At 45.2% G+C, this 18,023-nt stretch overlaps 1 protein-coding gene across 1 annotated transcript; it reads right to left on the bottom strand.

Annotated features, from left to right (window-relative positions):
* Window positions 1-821: 821 nt before the first annotated feature.
* Window positions 822-17,127, bottom strand: csrnp1b (cysteine-serine-rich nuclear protein 1b). The gene is made up of 5 exons (XM_080854785.1): window positions 16,985-17,127; window positions 7,658-7,859; window positions 5,005-5,264; window positions 4,541-4,837; window positions 822-4,174 (listed from the first exon to the last, which is right to left on the bottom strand). Exons 2-5 carry the CDS (start codon window positions 7,833-7,835, stop codon window positions 3,131-3,133), a joined length of 1,779 nt encoding a protein of 592 aa, XP_080710911.1. The 5' UTR covers window positions 7,836-7,859; window positions 16,985-17,127; the 3' UTR covers window positions 822-3,130.
* Between the last annotated feature and the right edge of the window lie 896 nt (window positions 17,128-18,023).

Here is an 18,023-nt window from a genome sequence, read left to right as displayed (position 1 = left end):
GGCCACCAAACCATTCTTGATATCGTCTGTGTTGCAGAAGTGTACATTGACCAGTAATTTGCTGTGTTGGAAACCCCTGCTTAATTTCAGGAATATGATCCCTGTATATGATTCTCAGCCAGGTAGGATTTTATGTACTGTAAAGCCCAAAGCTAGAAATATGACAAATAAAATATGATAATATGTCTGACATAGTGGCACTGTTTCATGTATTTATCCCTTTTCTGCCATGGCACATCCACTCTGCCTTGGCGGCCTATGACATCTCACACACATTTCCTGCCTTTCAAGACTCATCAGTAAGTAAACAATCAAGGTTCAAATGACAAGTAATTTATCGATTTAGCAGGCACTCAAAAAAATACCATGACACTGAAACTGATATTCTACAAATAAGTAAGCTTTCTTTCATGTCACAGATGCTTTGAGGGGTTTAACTAAACTGCAGACAATTGTACACACATATATGTGCTTAAACTAATGAAACATTACTTTGATGACATATGTGGAGGTTAGACAAGGAGTTTTGAGAATGTTAATTCTGACACGAGACATGTCAATGCTATTATCATCTGTGAGAAACCAATGATGTTGTTCATTCAGTATGGAACTACATGGTTTTAAGTGAAATTGTGCACATACTACACGACTGTACTGCTCGATAAGGTTTTATATTGAATATATACAGTATATATTGAAATGACAACAAACAGGCAGAAGTCAGATAGCTTAAGAAAAAAAGCTGAACTTTTTTATTTGCAGGGACAAACTACTGTTGAATGACTTGAAATGAACAGCTTTAAACAGTTAAAGAGTGAAAATATAAAAAAGCAGCATTGTTTGCTCTGTAGTACCACTGAAGCTGAAGAAATATGTACAACAAAAAAGGCAAAAGTAAGAAACACTTAGAAAAAAAAAAGCAGTGTTGTTCAAAAACGTACAATAATTCACGATCAAGAAATACCCATCTTCATGAGAAGTAATTTTTTTTAAAACAAGAACAAAAAAAAGTGCCCTCTTGGACATGAAGCAGAGTTTAAGAACAGCAAATGAAGGCAAAAATACAGTTCAGATTGTGCATTTTGCTCTTTGAAATGATACCTTACTCAGACTAACATATGTGTGGGTCCCACATGCATCTTTTCCCAATTAAGTCAGAACTGGTGGCTGAAACGGGACATGTTTCTGATGGGATATGTACATTTGGATGGGATTATGTATTTGTCTATGATTTTCCAATCACACCTTATATAGGGAGAATGGCAGTGAACAACCATCCGCCTTAAGGTTTTCATGAAAACAAGAAACACAGGCAACAGTTTTGCATAATATGGTACAAGTTGCATAATATATGCAGGCTTTATCCACAAACAAAAAAATAGTTTACAGCCACAGTTAGGTTGATCAATTGTTTATATCTCAACATTCTGAGTACAATCAAATTTGGCTTAGCAAATTTACATTAGTTTGAGTTGAACAGGAGACCGTCTACCTCAGAGAGGCTTTGCAAAAGGCTCGTCACCCAACAATTAAGGTCTTCATAAGTATACTTTTTTTCTATATTAATATATTACAAATGTTTCAGTATTTGAAGAAAATTGCAGATTTCTATTCTTAATAAAATAATTTATCATTGATACAGATTAGAATTCCTTTTTTTTTTTTTTTTTTTTAAATCTACACAAATTAGTTAGAAAATCTTAGTGTAAGTTCCTAGCTACATAATAGGCTATATTCCAGACCTACAGTTCTTACTTTCTTCAGATAGGTACGTGATACAGTTCAATCCAACTGCTAGAAAACAACCACTGTGTACAACAGACTGGCAACCATGACTCCTTTGATGAACAGGCACATTTTAGTAAACTCTTTTTCACATCCCTCTTGTATTGCCCCCAAATGTAATAAATTAAATTACTGCTGAAATGATAAAAGTGATGAATAATTTAACCAACAAAAATGTTACTTAAAAAAGATGAAATAGTATAGGTTATTAAATATGTCTAGTAAGCTCAACCTCTCCATTCACAGAATAATATTGTGTACAAGGAAGAGAAAGAAAAAAAAAAACATATAGGAGAATTAAGAAATGGTTGCATTTGCTGGTTATACAATGCTCCCCATTTTTAAATTGGTGTTTAGAGAAATAAATTAAAAAAGAAAACTAATAAAACTTAAGGAATAAATAAAAAAAGCGATATTGATAATAGATATTAGTTATATTATCCTTTTTGAATGATTTACAGCGGTAATATTCTTGGTTTGACAATAAATAAAAATGCTCAGTAATTCTAGCTGGTAAACTTCTGAACTGTTGACCCATCATCAGAGGCAGTTTACAACAATCTCGACTTCAAAGACACAAAAGGAGGTGAACATACTCCTCTGCCATACACTTTTGTTTATTTCATGACTATCTTCAAAGATAAAGTGCTGATTGAGGAGCCTTTGGGGGAACTGTGTACCATATATCAGATCCTAAAGTTCCCCATCATGAGGAATCTGGAGTTCTTCTCTAGCCTCGTGATTTAAAAACAAATGACAGTGGATTTTAACACCCACAAGCCAGAAGAAAGGGACTACAAAAACAATCAAGGTTCCTTAAAGTGAGGCCTTGAAAATATTGGCATCGTCTCGGTGGTGAAGAGCCCCATTGAAGAGTTCCCATCTCAATGATGAGTCTCCATGCGTTTCTTTCAGAAACCAGAACAATTCCCTGAGGTTCACATTCTGTGATATTGGTAGACTCCCTCCCCCATGCCCCACTGAAGATAATATACAATAATTGCAGCTGGCCAATTCATCCCAGAAGGAGAACCAACTCGGGTACCCAGAACCCTGATCCGTGGGCATAGAGCTTTAAAAAGCCAAGTCTTTAAACCTGGTTGGTTTCCCCCATATTAACACAAATGTTAGCTACCGTTTGGATGATTTCAACTTTTAAACGTACTGCTTTGCTGAAGTTTCAAAGGCATACAAGAAATCTCAACATCAGGAGGGGACGAGTGACACCACAGCCATCAAGATGGTTCACATCAAAGTAAATACATGTACACATCCAATCCCAGAAGGTTTGTTTTTTTCTTTTTAAATATGTACAATACTGTCCATTCCACAGTCTCCGCCCATATTAAACTTTTACAGACTCCATCACAGACAACTTCATGGCTTCTTCCAACAACTGATTGTCTGTGAAAGTAGGCGGTGGCTCTGGAACCGATTCTGACAAGCCAATCAGAGACTCCAGGAGGCAGGTCCCTGGGTCGCTGCCCTGGGGCAGGCTGGGGTAACTAGGCAACTGGAACTGAAAAAAGTTGTCCATGTGTTCGTACTCCTTGAGGGAGTTATACAGAGAGCTGGGACCAAGGCAGGGGAACCCGTCGAAGAACTCCAGGTCCGACTCCGAGGACAGGCTCAGGTCCATGTAGCTGGACGAGTGATCGATCGACGGGGAGGGCGTGTTGGGGACCGTGCCGCTGTGGAACAGGGTGTTGCCCTGGTTGGCGTTCTCGTCTAAGAGTTCAGACATGGAAGAGGACCTGTTGTCGTCTAGGTCTGTGCGCCTGCCAGAGAGTGTGGCAGACAAGTTATCATTGTCCTCATAACATGTTCCAAAGATGCTGAACCCCGTCGTTAATGACAACTGAGTCCTCTTCTGGCAGTTGGCATTTTCATTGTCATTGTTGCGGTCATGGCGGATGTTGCCATTTCCGCAGTTGGCATCCTCACTGTCGGTGTCGGTAAAGCTGAGGATGCGCGTGAGTCCATTCTCGTCCACGTCCAGCGGCGAACGCTCTCCTGCGGCGGGGCTCTCCTCACAGTCCTCGCTCTGGCCTGACGAGCACGACGTGTCGGTCATGTCGCTGCTGCAGCTGTTCTCCCCGATCGACGTCAACTCCGAGCTGAAGTGGAAAGTGGGTATGGCGGGTACTGCGGGAACGCCCGGCGCCGACGTCTGCTGGTGGGGGTGGGCGCGAGGCTCCGGGTAGCGCTCCTGAGGCGGCGGGGACTGGTCGCCCTGGTTCGAGTGCTCGTCCAGTCGCTTCTCAAGCTCCAGTTTCATGATGGTGTGGATGTAGTGTGTCTGCACGCGGCTGGAGTTGAACTCAATGCGGCCCTCCATGTTCCCGCAGCCATCCTTTGAGCAGCCACAGGGAAAAGACGAGTGGTCCATCTGAGCCAAAGCAAACAAATACCAAAACGTTAAAGACTTAATACTTCAGTTCGGTTACATTCCTTTGAGAACACCTTTGAAATGTAAGAAGTGGTACATATCATTAACACAAAATACTTTTATAAATGAAAACAAACAAAAAATTAAACGCTACCTCTGAAAACCTTATTACACACAGTATAATTGTAAATAATTCTATAATACATCTACTTTGTGGGTTCATTAGAATTCCTTAGAACCATATTCAATTCATTGAAAGCATTGAGCCACCATCAATTATGGACTGGCTTCAGTGTAAAGAGCTACAGGTGTTTTATTCTTGATTTATAGATCACATGACCAGGGCGCTAGAGGGGGGCTCCTCACCTGGCACTTGATGCCTGCCAGGCTGCAGCTACAGGTCTCCGGCTCGCAGAACGTCTGGCAGTCGCAGCCGCAGTTCTCCCGCGAGAGACGCAGCTCGTGCAACTGTCGCTTCTCCTCTTTGTCGATCTTCTTGACGCCGGCAGCCTTGAGGAGGGTGTGTCGTCGCTTGGACGGGTACGGCTGCAGGAAGGAGCCGTCGTCCACGTTCACGCCGCTCAGGTCGATCTCGTCCTCAGGGATGTCGTCCAGCGTCAGCTGATCGGCCTCCTCCGACTCCTGAGTACCGTTCTTCGTAAGCTGGGAGGGAGGAAAGAAGAGGGAACACTTTGAGAAAATTGTAGGAGTATGTCAAATTCTTAGGTAGAATGCAAAGTAATCAAAAATCAGGTTGTCTTTATGACATATTTAGAGCTACAATGGAATTATAATTGAAAGCTGAAACTACCAAGTTCCTTCAAACTTACTTTGTGCTTGAGGGTCTCCAGCTTCTCCTCCCTCATCCTGTTCTTGAGCTTCTCGAGCCGTAGGTGGCGCTGTTCGACGGCAAACTCTGCCAGCGTGTAGCTGCGCTGGGCACTGTGTCTTTGCATCATGCCCAAGGAACAGCCACCACGGCTCGGTACACTGGTGAAGCCTTGGCACCGCGGGAAGAAGAAAACCTCCACCTGGTTAAACTGCACATTGCCCCTCCTTGCTCGCTTGGACTTCTTAAGGATGGATGTTGCTGAAAGAGAGAGAAAAAGAAAAATGTAATTTTAATTGAATGACAATATTGTACTTACAGTCATATCAATGAAGCTTAAAGCTTTAATATATATATATAAATAGAGAGGGAGAGAGAGAGAGAATGTCAGTCTTTACATATCTCTATTGGGTTTTGTAATACGTTGTCATGCGCCGCGCCGCGCCCCCCCCCCCCCCCCCCCCCCGAGCACTGAGACGTCCAGAGCTGCAATTCGTAATGGGCCCACTAGATGGCAGACAACACCCTGCCAAACAAACACCATCGCCTGATTAATTCTGTTTACAAGCCACAGAGTGTATGCCTACTAGCACTACTGGGCCAATAGAAAGCCAATTAGGTCGGGTTGTTAGACACCACAAACCTTGGAAAACATTTATTTTTAGACTATGAAAAGATATTAAAGTGTCAGGTTTTCGAACAGTGTTCAACGGCTAATGTAACACGGGATAACCAGGGCATTTTCTAACCAACTCTGTCCTCAGACAAACAGCCCGACTAGGAATTTCCCTTTGGCAGACGCCGACTGTTGGAAGCATCGGAAGCAGAGCCGCCAGAATTCCAAACCAGCGTTTGGAAGTCTGATGTTACCGGGACGAGACCGAGCACAGCGGAGCGGAGTATGAAGGGCCAGTTCAGTCTAGCGAACGCGCACACACGGTTCTCCAGCCTGTGGATAAGAGGCCACTCTGTCCAACTTTATATGCCTCACAGCCCTGACAAACAAAACCCCACCCACCCCACCCTACAGCCTCTATTAGCAGGACCACCAGTCACTGTCAACAGGCAGCAGCTCTCCCATCAGACACAGCAAAGCCATTTTTCTATGCTAGACACTGTCAGCTTAAAAGCTGTATGGAGATCAAAGCACAGCTACAAAAATACATGTGAGCAACAACAAAAATATGTTTGTCCACTTCTCTCTATGAATTTTTTTTCTCCAACTCACTCATTATCTGTTGTGCATTGCTGACAGAAGAGACTCTACTCTCCTCCTGCCCAGCTGTTTTACATTATACTCTGAATCTCGCTGGGAAGGCCACTTCATAGATACTACCCGTCATGGACTGTATTCTTAAGAACACTCGCCTCCTCTCAGTCTAGTTTATGGTGGTGGAAAAAAACAAACATTTCAAAAGCCTCCATGTCTGTCACATTAATTAAAACTCTACCAAAAGACGACCACAAGACTCAACTTCAAAGACAACCAGAGACAGGCGTGATTATTAATATAATAATTCAGTCAAATTAGCCAACTTCTGCAGCTGGAAACTACTGGTGTGAATATACAACACTGTGGACATGCCTCAACCTGACTCTGATGATGCAGACAGAGAAGAACTGAACAGAATCTCTTTTCTCAGAGACAGGGATTCTCTCCAGTGCTTCTCCTGGAAATGGCACAGATAGACAGGCGGCTTTGGCAGGTCTTAATGTTAACCAGTGCTCTTCTCAACCCTATAAACAGCACACATACACACATGTACACTGACATACTTCATCCCCAGGCTAACACCTCTCTCCCTCCCTCTCATTCTGTCTATTTATCTATCTCTCTCCCTCTCCATATCTCTCTCCATCTCTCTCCGTCTCTCTCCATCTCTCTCAGCCCCCCCCCACCCCCCCTCCATGCTCTGCACCTCCTGCAGCACCTGTGCTGGGTACGTGCCCAGGCCTCTCAGACAAGAGGCCTCTCAGACAAGGCTCTGTGTGTTCTGGGCCGCCTGGCACTTTGCCACGCTGACGCTCACTGGCTCCGTGCCCCGTCATCCTGGGAACCTCACAACTATTAGCCCTTCCTCCTCCTTGCACATGCCACTCCCACGACAACGACATGGGACGGCGTACACGCGCATGTGTGGGGTAGATAGGGGGCAAAAAAAACATGCCGCATTGGCCTGGACCCGACACGGTACCAACTATCTCCACACACGTCCCCAGTGAAGAGGGTTGAGACTGGGAGGCTTTTTGTGTCATGTCTTTCGCAAAGGAAATCTATTGCTATTACTATAAATGTATGGGGAGTAGGAAATCCCATGTCACCAATCAAATTGACCTCGGGGTTATTGTGTTAGACTGTAAGCGCAGAAGCAATGGATTGCATTTGCAATGTGTGGATTTCTTGCTGCATGGGATTCAGCAGCCAATTTAACCCAGGCCTTATCAGTTGGGACACTGGGTGCCCATTCACAGAGAGATAAGGGACCGCTGTGTGACGCGTGCTTTCTCCTCTATGTGTGTGGGTGTTTGTGTGGGGGTGTGTGTGTGAGAGAGAGGGAGTGACGGCAAACTCAATGAAGTCAAAGACTGACATACAGAAAAAAAAACCTTCATTTGTAAAAGAGAAGGAAAAAAGCAATGGATGGGACACTCACTGGTTGGAGCTGTTGCTGGGGAACTAGGGTTGCTAGGGGTGGAGTCCAGGGTGTCGGAGAAGCAGCTCTCTCCATCCGAATCCCATCCTGCCGAGGAGGTGAGGGAGGACGGAGAGGACGAGGAGTAGCACTGGTCTTCTTCGACCTCATTAAACTTCCTCTTCAAAACCCCACTCATGGCGCTTATGGAGCGGTAGATGATCTGCAGCAAAGAGAAGAAAGCAAGACAAACAGAGAGAGAGAGAGAGAGAGAAAGAGAGAGGAGACATTAATTATCAATCTTATTTGAGGCTAATGTCATTAGCATAGTAATTAACGTGTTTCTCATTACATACAAACATACTAATTTGACATCATCAGCAAAAAATATGTCATGCCTCAGGGGCTCTGTGTGTGTGTGTGTGTGTGTCTGTGTGTGTGTGTGTGTGTAATTGCTATGGCCACAGCACGTTCTCCCTCCCCAACATGCTTCGTCATCATTCATCATTGTCTTCAGCTCACTGTGCACAGTGTCCATTTAAATATCATAAAGAGACTCATCTTTAAAAACACAGTTCAAGGCGACTCAACAGATGCTGGGAACGGGGCCAAACCAAACCAGTCCATTCAGCTTATAACCTGCAGCAACCTCTGATCAGATCAAACATGTCCCGGAGACCTCTGGGCCAGCCTGGTAAACAATTCCAACAAGGGCACTTACAGGGAGCCGAACGGGTGCGGGAGTGTTCTCTCGGGCCTTTCTGATTGTGTGCCGAGTGCATGCTCAATAGCCCCGGAGGTCTCAAGAGGAACAGGAAGCAATCAATCAGGCAGAGTCAACAATTACCAGACCCTTCACCCGCTTACAAATCCAATCAGCTGAACGAGTACATTGATCAGGGGCGAAGAAGTGCATACAGAGGTGGCAGCCTACCACCAGCTCTCTAAAGAAGAATGGAGCCTGCTACGTCGCAATTAACACGCAGGGTTTTAAGACTTCATGCAGGTATGCACAAGTGTGTGTGTGTGTGTGGCTCTCGTAATAGTGCAGAAGGCCACCTGAAGGTAAATATGTGTGCAGATTTTGGCATAGTAAACATGTTTGTTATGCAACCCCTGAATGCAGTTTTCTTTTTCTCCCCCCAGCTGCAGGGGAGAAGCCGCTTGTTCAGCAGTAAAAACAATCAATCCTTTGAGGGGAAAGAGAAGGCTCGGTCACTAGGCGGTCACCCCTCTCTGAGTGAAGCCTCCTGACGAGAGAGAGAGAGAGGGGGGGAGAGAGAGAGAGAGAGAGAGAAAAAAAGAGAGAGAGAGAGAGAGAGAGAGAGAGAGAGGAGCGAGAGAAAAAAAGAGAGAGAGAGAGGAGAGAGAAAGAAAGAAAGAGAGAGAGGAGAGAGAGAAAAAAAGAGAGAGAGGGAGGAGAGAGAAAGAAAGAGAGAGAGGAGAGAAAAAAAAGAGAGAGAGAGAGAAGCATCTGCCGCTGAATAATCTGTTGATTTTTCCACCGGAGGTCACTATGGTGCTGTCTGCTCACACCCTCGACCATACACCACCTCCCCCCACATACACAGACTAGAAGAGAGAGAGACAGAGAGGGGAAGAGAGCGATCTCTCCATCAGTCTGTCCACAAACTCTGCGTCTTTTTCTGTCCTAGGCAGACGCCTGCATCAGCTGATACAGTCAGTACTTGGAGAAGGAAGGAACAGTTACACAAACAACAGCAAAGACACACTCTGTGTCTCTCTCCCTCACATACACACACAGTGACGTCTGTTCATCAGCCATTGCAGCACTGAAATCAGGTTAGTTTCAAGGGACCATTACAGAACTTATATTCCTCAAAGGCTCATGTAGCTTGCTGGCATCTAAGTGACGAATGAAGGTTGCACAACGACCCAGTCTGTTGCTTGGCCACTCAGGCTGAGTTTGTGTGTGTGTGTGTATATGTGTGTGTGTGTGTGTGTGTGTGTGACTGGTTTCCTGGCTGACGGTCCTCTCCTCTACACTTCCAGGAATAATGAGGCGGTCGTGACTTCAAGACAAGATGGGTCATTGGTAGTGTCTGTACACAGCGCCTCACCACCCAGACACCAACCCCTCCCAGACGACAAAAAAAAACTAAGAAGGTACAGTCTACCAAAGGCAACACACTAATAAAGATTCTCAGACGACTCACTCACACCGTCACACGCAAACACATCAGGGTGTAGACTAGAGAACATTCTGGTTGAACTCTGGCACCACACGACACAACAGTGAGTCAAACACTATATCGCCGAGAACCGTTTCTTTTTTTCAGCAAGCAGAAGAGGAACAGCAGGAGGTGAGGAGGAGAGCACAGGGGAAGTCATTGAACGTGTCAGACGGCGTGTCAGACGGCAAGACGCTGTCTGCGCCACCTGTGCCTCAGGCTGCATTGCCACACTCTCAAACACAACACGCAGAAGGTGCCAGGACCAAGGTGTTCCCAACTGGTGGCCAACCAAACCCCCCCCCCATCTTTCAAGGAACTGTAAATACACATGGGACTACACGCCTGAGTGGCCTTATCTGGCCGCGTTACGTTAGCATCCTTACAGCAAACAATTAAAAAAAAAACTTCAAAGTTTCACTCCACACGCCAGGGTCTCCCTGGTGCAGCCAGTTTGAGCGGTTACGCAAGCTAGGCGGCAATACTTGGTGTAGTGCACCATGCTGTGAGACTCAACAGTGCAGGACACACACTGGGACTAGGGAGGCCTCTGTCATAGCACTGAGCAGGGACCGATTTAGCAGCAGCCAACCATGTCTCACAGAACCAGGCCATTTTCTGTCACTCTCTGTGTGTGTGTATAAAAATATAGACAGATAGAAAGAGAATGAGAGAAAGAGAGAGAATATGTGTTGAGGGAGTTCTCACACACACACACACACACACACACACACACACACACACACACACACACACACACACACACACACACACACACACACACACACACACACACACACACACACACACACACACACACACACGCCTCAATGTCATGCTATTATTTTGGTTTCACTTCATATAGCTACATTAACAAAAAAAGAGATATTAATCACCGTCTTCTCATTTGACTAAGAAAACGTACCTATATATGATTTTTCATATCCAAGTATTTGCATTCAGCTTCATCAGAGCCTGGCATCTATGGATCGACAAACCTCTGTCTAACACCAGAAAAACTTCATCCACATAAGACAAATACAGACTCAACAGCCATTTTACCAGATGTTAACCCCCCACCCCCACCACACACACACACACACACAGACACTTGTTAAAGAGGAGAGGGGCAAAAAAACAACAAAACTGCAAGGATGCCCCTGGGGAGAAGAGAGGAGAGAGAGATGAAGGAAGAAGGGATGTAGAGAGAGAGACTGAAAGACAAGTGGGGGAGAGATGGAGAGGGACAGAGAGCCAAGTCAGCTGAGGAGTTTTAATTAAAGGCTATGGCCAAAGAGGGAGGGAGAGGGGGAGATGAGAGGAGGAGAGGGAGAGAGAAAGAAAGAGCGAGAGGGGGGGGGGGGCAGCCCTGGTGTCAAAACTGGGTCATTGTCTTTTGACTGCAGCCTACCTGACACATTGATTTGTTAATCTTGTTCAACAGGCAGAAACAATGAAGAGGAGCTAATCCCAAGGAAGGAGGGACAGAGAGAGAGAGGGGGGGGGGGGGGGCAGGGTGCTGAGGACATAACCTTACAGTCTGTGTCAAATCTGGGGTCTCTCTCACCGCCCCTCCCCTACACCCGCACAATAACCCAGGATTGATGAGGATGTAGGTAATTGCGGGAAAAAAAGCAGACATGGCCACTTTTCCTTCACCTCTGATGTACCTCATGAGATACCCCTGGAGAAGCCGAGGCCTGTTGCCTGCCTGTCGTCAGGTCTGGAGATGACAGGGATCGGATCAGACAGGCGAGATGGGGAACGGCGCGCGATTTCGCTGCCCCATAAATTATGCATCTCTGTCATTCCATCAAGCTGCACGGAAAGACCAATGAAAAGGCGGAGGGAACACACACACACACACACACACACACACACACATACACACACACACACGTCTGCACGCACACATGTATGCATGCACGCACACACACACACCCACCCTAAGATGAGGTATTCCCAGCTGTCGCACAGTCTGAGAAAGATAAATCTCACGGAGGGGGCAATAAAAGGAAAAGGGTTGTCCACCCCCACCCCTCACACACACACACACACACACACACACACACACACACACACACACACACACACACACACACACACACACACCAGATCTCTGATCAGGACAGCAGGGTGGGTTGATACGGCTCTGCCTAGAGATCTTCCAAACAGAGGCTAGTGGTACAGTTTTCACAAATTCTCTTTCCTGCGGAACAAAAGAGCTTGGCAGCGCTCAAGTATAAAAATATCATGAGTGTGCCCCAGGTGGGAGTTCTCTGTTGAAGCACTCTTGAAAAGCATTGACTCCATAATACTGAACGCATTCAAGTGATGTACCTGAAAGAACTAGAAATACCACCACAGATTATAATTAGTATTGCTATTAGCACCAATACAGTTATTTCCTTTTCTAAATGAACCAAAGAAGCACAAGTGCAGACAATTCAGGCGAATAGCTGGAAGTCAAAGTTATGGGAGTTGCACATTCTCATCTCCAAAACGAGATGGTTTTAGAGTAAGCTTCAGCACAAAACACTTAACGGTTCCCTGAAGGCGCGTACAAATCCTGAAATAAATTCTTGTTAAAACCGCTGGACTCACCAGCTCTCCCTGTGTAGACCCAGAAGTGAGGTGAAGCAAACCAGAGATAACCCAGCCAAGCAGCTGGTTGGAGCTACACTGGACTGCTGCTGCTGCTGCTTATACGCCTAAACACACACGTTCAGACCAATACACACACGCAAAGTTCAGATAAGCCCACACGCTCAGACACACACACACACACACAGAACTGGTGCTGGAAAGTTGACTTTGCCCTAGCAGCTGGTGACGCAGCAGCATGACCACAGCTGATAACAGAGCCCTTCAGAACTGAACATATGCTAACCTGCTCTGGATGGCGGATTTGCATGCCATTCACAAAAGTGTCCATGCCAAGCTATTAAAGCTGTGGGCGTGTGTGGGGGGCGGGCGCAGCGTGATCATCTGTGGGAGATCGACGCTTCGAAGCACGCAGCACCCCTTTGTGACATTCTACCTCTCTGCTCGTTCTCCCTCTCCCTCTCCCTCTCTCTTTCTCTTTCTGAGCATTTAGAATGCAATTGGTATGGGTGTGTGTGTGTGTGTGTATGTGTGTGTGTAATTGTTGGGAGTGCGGGGGTTGAAATCCAGATACAACACATGATGAATGGTCACGAAATTTCACAACTGCCAGAGGAATCCGGGCATGACGTTGGGGAAGAAAAGGAAAAAAAAGAGAAAGACTCCACCTGGTGGCTCAAAAGCACCAAACTCCCCAGCTCTCTCCGGAGACGGCCAGAGAGGAGGGAGGTGGGAAGGTTGGGGGTGCGAAAAAAAAGATCAACTTTTGCCAGGGAAACATTCTGTTCCTGTGGCTCACACACTCACACACACACACACACACACACACACACACACACACACACACACACACACACACACACACACACACACACACACACACACACACACACACACACACACACACACACACACACACACACACACACACACACACACACACACACACACACACAAACCTTGTGTGCATATCCATCCCAGATAGTAGTGCTGGTGCGGCTAGGGACTTTAAACAAACAAATAATTCGATGCCTCCAAGCCACAGGCATTCCATTCTGGCAGGATGAACCCCTTCTGTAATGTGGGATGGAAGGGACTTGATTGAACCCAGATGTGCTCCCGCTGCTCCTGGTGCGCTAGTGTCCCCACAGGGACATACTCCAGAGTCAGAGATGCCTTTTAAGGGCACACCTGTTGGGCCTGATGGACACCTTATGCTGGGGATTTCTGGGCCCGTTTGTTGCATTCTTGCCTGACCACATCACGGCAACAAGCACAAGTGGGTGACGTTGGCCGGAACTGTTTGTAAATTCTGCAATTCCAGACATTGTTTTCTGAAGGCAATCATGAAATACTGCCATGGCTAATGTCTCTTCGCTGAGGAGGAACCAAACACAATGAATTCCTCCAAAATTCCTGAACGCATCCCTGAATAGCACTGAAATAACAAATACGGCTCCAGCGGTGGTAGAGCAAGTCGAGCTTTATAACTTCCAGAGACTCACTGCATGATTAGGGTTTGGTGTATGACAGTCCTTCAGCAAAGACATGCATGCAAACATGAGAGTTGGCTCTGGAGAAGGGAAGGCCTATCCACACTAGGGCTGGGCCAAGGCAAACTGTCATCTGGGGAGCTTGTCATTAACTGCAAAAGGAGCAGATTATGAACAAGTCCTCAACTGGCTCTGCAGAGAAATTGTGTCAGCTAAACTGGAATGTGAGTGGCGTTTAATAAAAGAAAGAAAGTGTGTGTGTGTGTGTGTGTGTGTGTGTGTTAAATATATATATTATAGCAAATGAGTACAAATATTTCAGATCTTACACAGAAAGAACAAGATACTGTATTTGTGAGGATGCACTTGGGCATTACATTTTTGACCTGCAACATGGCAAAGGAATTGAACCTAACTAGCTTACTCATGGAAACTGAGTCAGACAATAGTCTCTAATGCTTAGACTCCCCAGGGAGAGGGGTCAGCCTCGCTCTCAGTTTTCGCCCCACTGTGTGTGTGGCAGAGGGGTCAGCCCCTGTCTGGGCCACCTCACAAGCTGCAAGGAATGCTGGAAAATGACAAAACAGATGGGACCCCTCCACTAGCTCACCCCTCTCATATGCTTCCCTAACAACCCCCCCCCCCCCCACCCCCCAAATCTCAGGACACAAAAGCCCCAGCACAGCCAGTGAACATGCAAATGGGGGGATGGGGGGGTACAGACAGACAGCGGCAAGGAACCACTGATTAACCCTGCCGTCGACTTGGTTTTACAAGAGGAGACGCAAAGGGAGCAAAAACAGTCAGGGCAGCTCAGCAAAAGCATGTGGTTTCCAGTAAAACACTACTACTTCCTGTTCGGGTGAAACCAAACGACTTCTACTCCATTGCCTGTGTAAGAAGAATGAGGCCGTCGGCTTATGAGAGAGCTGTGAAGTGAGGCTGGACAGGATATCAGCGAGACAGGTCATCTTAACCAACCCCCCCCCCCCCAACCATACAGCCACACCTGCTGCCCTAAAGAAGGACTTTTCTCAACATAAATGAAGAGGATACTACCATAATTTTGCACTTCAGTACATAACCCGTTCCTTTCAGTGTTTAAAATGAATTTCAGAAAATGACAGCACTTTTAATTTCACAAAAATCACAAGCACTTTCAACCTAGTATATTTTTCAAAGGAAAGTTGGGGCACAAAGCAAAACAATGGCTTTCCAGCCACAAGGTGCTCAGCAGATTTAGATAGGATGTTGAGAGAGGAAAGATAGTAAATTCATTTTTTATGAAAAAATTATGGCCAGGCAAACGACGGAGCCACAAGCCGCCCAGCAGCCTCTTAGAGCTGGGTCTAAACAAAGACTCATTCAAGCGACCATAATCTGAGAGAACATGATTCCCACAAACAAGCGAGTGAGGTCGCGCTAGAGACAGCAATATAGCATACCATCAGAGTTCCGTGTGAAAATCGCTCGCACAGTGGAATCTTTTTTTAGTCAACAAGCGATAAAGCCTCAGACCCCAGAATCAGGAATTTGGTTGTTTTCAATTACATAACGGAACTTTTAATGAATTCTTAAGTATTATAATTACTCTTGACTAAGCTATGTTACCCCAACAGGTAACCTAAATAATGTAGCCTATAGCCTGCGTTTAGTGTATGCACACTTATAAGATTACTTTAATGAAAATTGTACAAAACTAACGTGGAATCACCTGCTCATTAACCAGGCAACACATTGTAATGCAATCAGTGTTCTCATCAAAGGCCACCGATAGGCTACAGCTGATAGATGAATTTGAGCAACTTCAGCAGATCATTGACAATGTGTCTGCCTGGCTAACCTGCCAGAGCAAAGTGGCAAGCACACCATCGCTCATAAACTGTGTGTCCATTCCACTCATTCGTATATTTTAAGCGCATTTATGGAAATTCGGCTAATAAAAATGCGAATCAGCGCACCTTTTCATCCGCGGTGTTACGCAAATGTAAAATGGACACTCTCCTAATCAAGGGAGGAGTTGTGAACAGCGGTGGGTTCAAAACTTGAGGTTGAAACAACTTTAATGGAGACAGGTAACATAATATCAACATATGCGATTTCTATTAACCTTAGTCACATTATAGGCTACCCTATGCGAATTGGGATAATCCGCCCCCCTCTAGCGAATCGATTTGTTATTCGATTTGGAAGACTTTATGCGAATGTTAAGCGTTTCCGCACAGAATTTCCTATTCGAATGGTCAAAATTCGCATTAAAAAGTTGGACGGAAACCCAGCTAGAGACCCGATGATCCCAGTGATTAATGCCAATTACAAGACTCACTCCCTGAAAAGTCCTGTAGTACCTTCAGGAGTCGCTCTAGTTACGAGAGACGCGCCACCGCTGAGGACTACAAGGAATCAATTTACTTTGGCTATCTCATACAACCAACAGGAGCTGTTATCTCATATCAAAACCAAATTGTTGGATGACAGAGTACAGCAATCATTGTCCGCGACTGCATCCAACTTTTTTGAATGAAACACAGACCAGTGAGGGTCATCTCTTTAAACGTAGGCTAACACAGGCGGACAACTGCGAGACAACATATCGGTTTATTATGTTAAGCGGCACGCTCCTTTTCACTAAATGTTTATCTATTTACATGGTCTATGGTCAACAATAGACTATTATTATTGAATGACAAATAAATCTATAGGCCTAGGCCTTTATTGAACGCATATCTCTTAGTAGCTGACAAGAGCAAAGATGAACAGTCTAGGTTTAAATAGCCTATTTTACCATTCGCTAAGAATAAACGTTTCACAGAGCGGTTTAGCATCGACAGAGCTGCTTCATTGTATGGGAAGTATAAACAGTATAAAGTTTGACATCGTCAAACAGCTACCTCACAAACCATCTTAAAGACCAACAAACTTCCCTCAGAAAAAATAATTACCGCAACAGCATATCTGTTCCAGTGACATAGGCAAAGGAACATTCAAACTATTTGGCTACCCTACACCTCAGAAGATATTGAACATAAATTAGAAGTGTAGTGAACCCCGACACTCACCAAGAATAAACGTATCCGATCACCATTAGTGACAATAGATGAAATCAGAGGTTGAAATAATAGTAATCCAGGCGACACAATCGCGCTTTATCCGTGCACAGAGTCTCCGGGTTTTGTCTCGCTATTGTATGGACACCGTACCAGCTGAAGCGTTTCCCTTGTCTGAACCAGTCTGCTCGGCAGCGCAGGCTTTTTCGTCAGTGGAAAACTCCCTCCTGGCGTCTGACGCAGGCAGTGACACAGAGGGAGAGACTGCCCACGCCGCTTCCTGCCTTCCGAGTGAACTGGCAGTCCTGCCGCAGAAGCATCCTGATCACGATCACTACAATTACATGTCCATTTGATATGTTGTAATATTGTGTAGGCCTCCATGACTAAAGAGGTAGATAATGAGAAAAATACCGGTGTGACCGTCCTGCAGTCGGTTGTCACGGTTAAATTCACTTTCAGTGTAGGCTACTCATACGAAGTTGTTGTAGCTTACATAGTTAAAAATTGTGTATTAAAATAATATATTTATGTTGACAAAGTTATGGTAACTGTTAACGTAATAATATATGCTAAGAATACATTTGTTTACATGACGGTGTCATTTCCCCCAATGTTCTGTCCATGACTTCCCGTTAAAACACGTCACTGAGTCAGCTTCATTAGAAATGATGAGTCAGATTATTATAACAACAACCAGTAGGCCTACATTTCGAATAGTGAAGACACAACAGCGCTTCAACACAACAGACCTAAGTGCGCCATTAGATTACATTGTTAGACTATTATTTTCAGGTTATAATATGTTTTGTATCTTTGTATGTAGGCTACATTAGAAGAGCTACGTTATCACCCACAACCGAACTTGGCCCATGTGTAAACATGATTGTTTCAAACATCGGTGTGGAATACTAATTCTATGCCTCCAAATAAATCTAGAATCAGTCAGCCTCTGCCATTGGAGATCTGTTGCCATGGTATTTAAAATACACTGTTGCCCACACAAGTACCTTTATGGGCCACACCTTACATTACAAGTGATCTATACATT

Source organism: Sprattus sprattus, assembly GCF_963457725.1.
Source record: "Sprattus sprattus genome assembly, chromosome: 17".
In the NCBI taxonomy this organism is placed as follows: domain Eukaryota; kingdom Metazoa; phylum Chordata; class Actinopteri; order Clupeiformes; family Clupeidae; genus Sprattus; species Sprattus sprattus.
The sequence above is the reverse complement of the archived record's forward strand: the minus strand, read 5'-3'. Positions and strand labels throughout refer to the sequence as shown.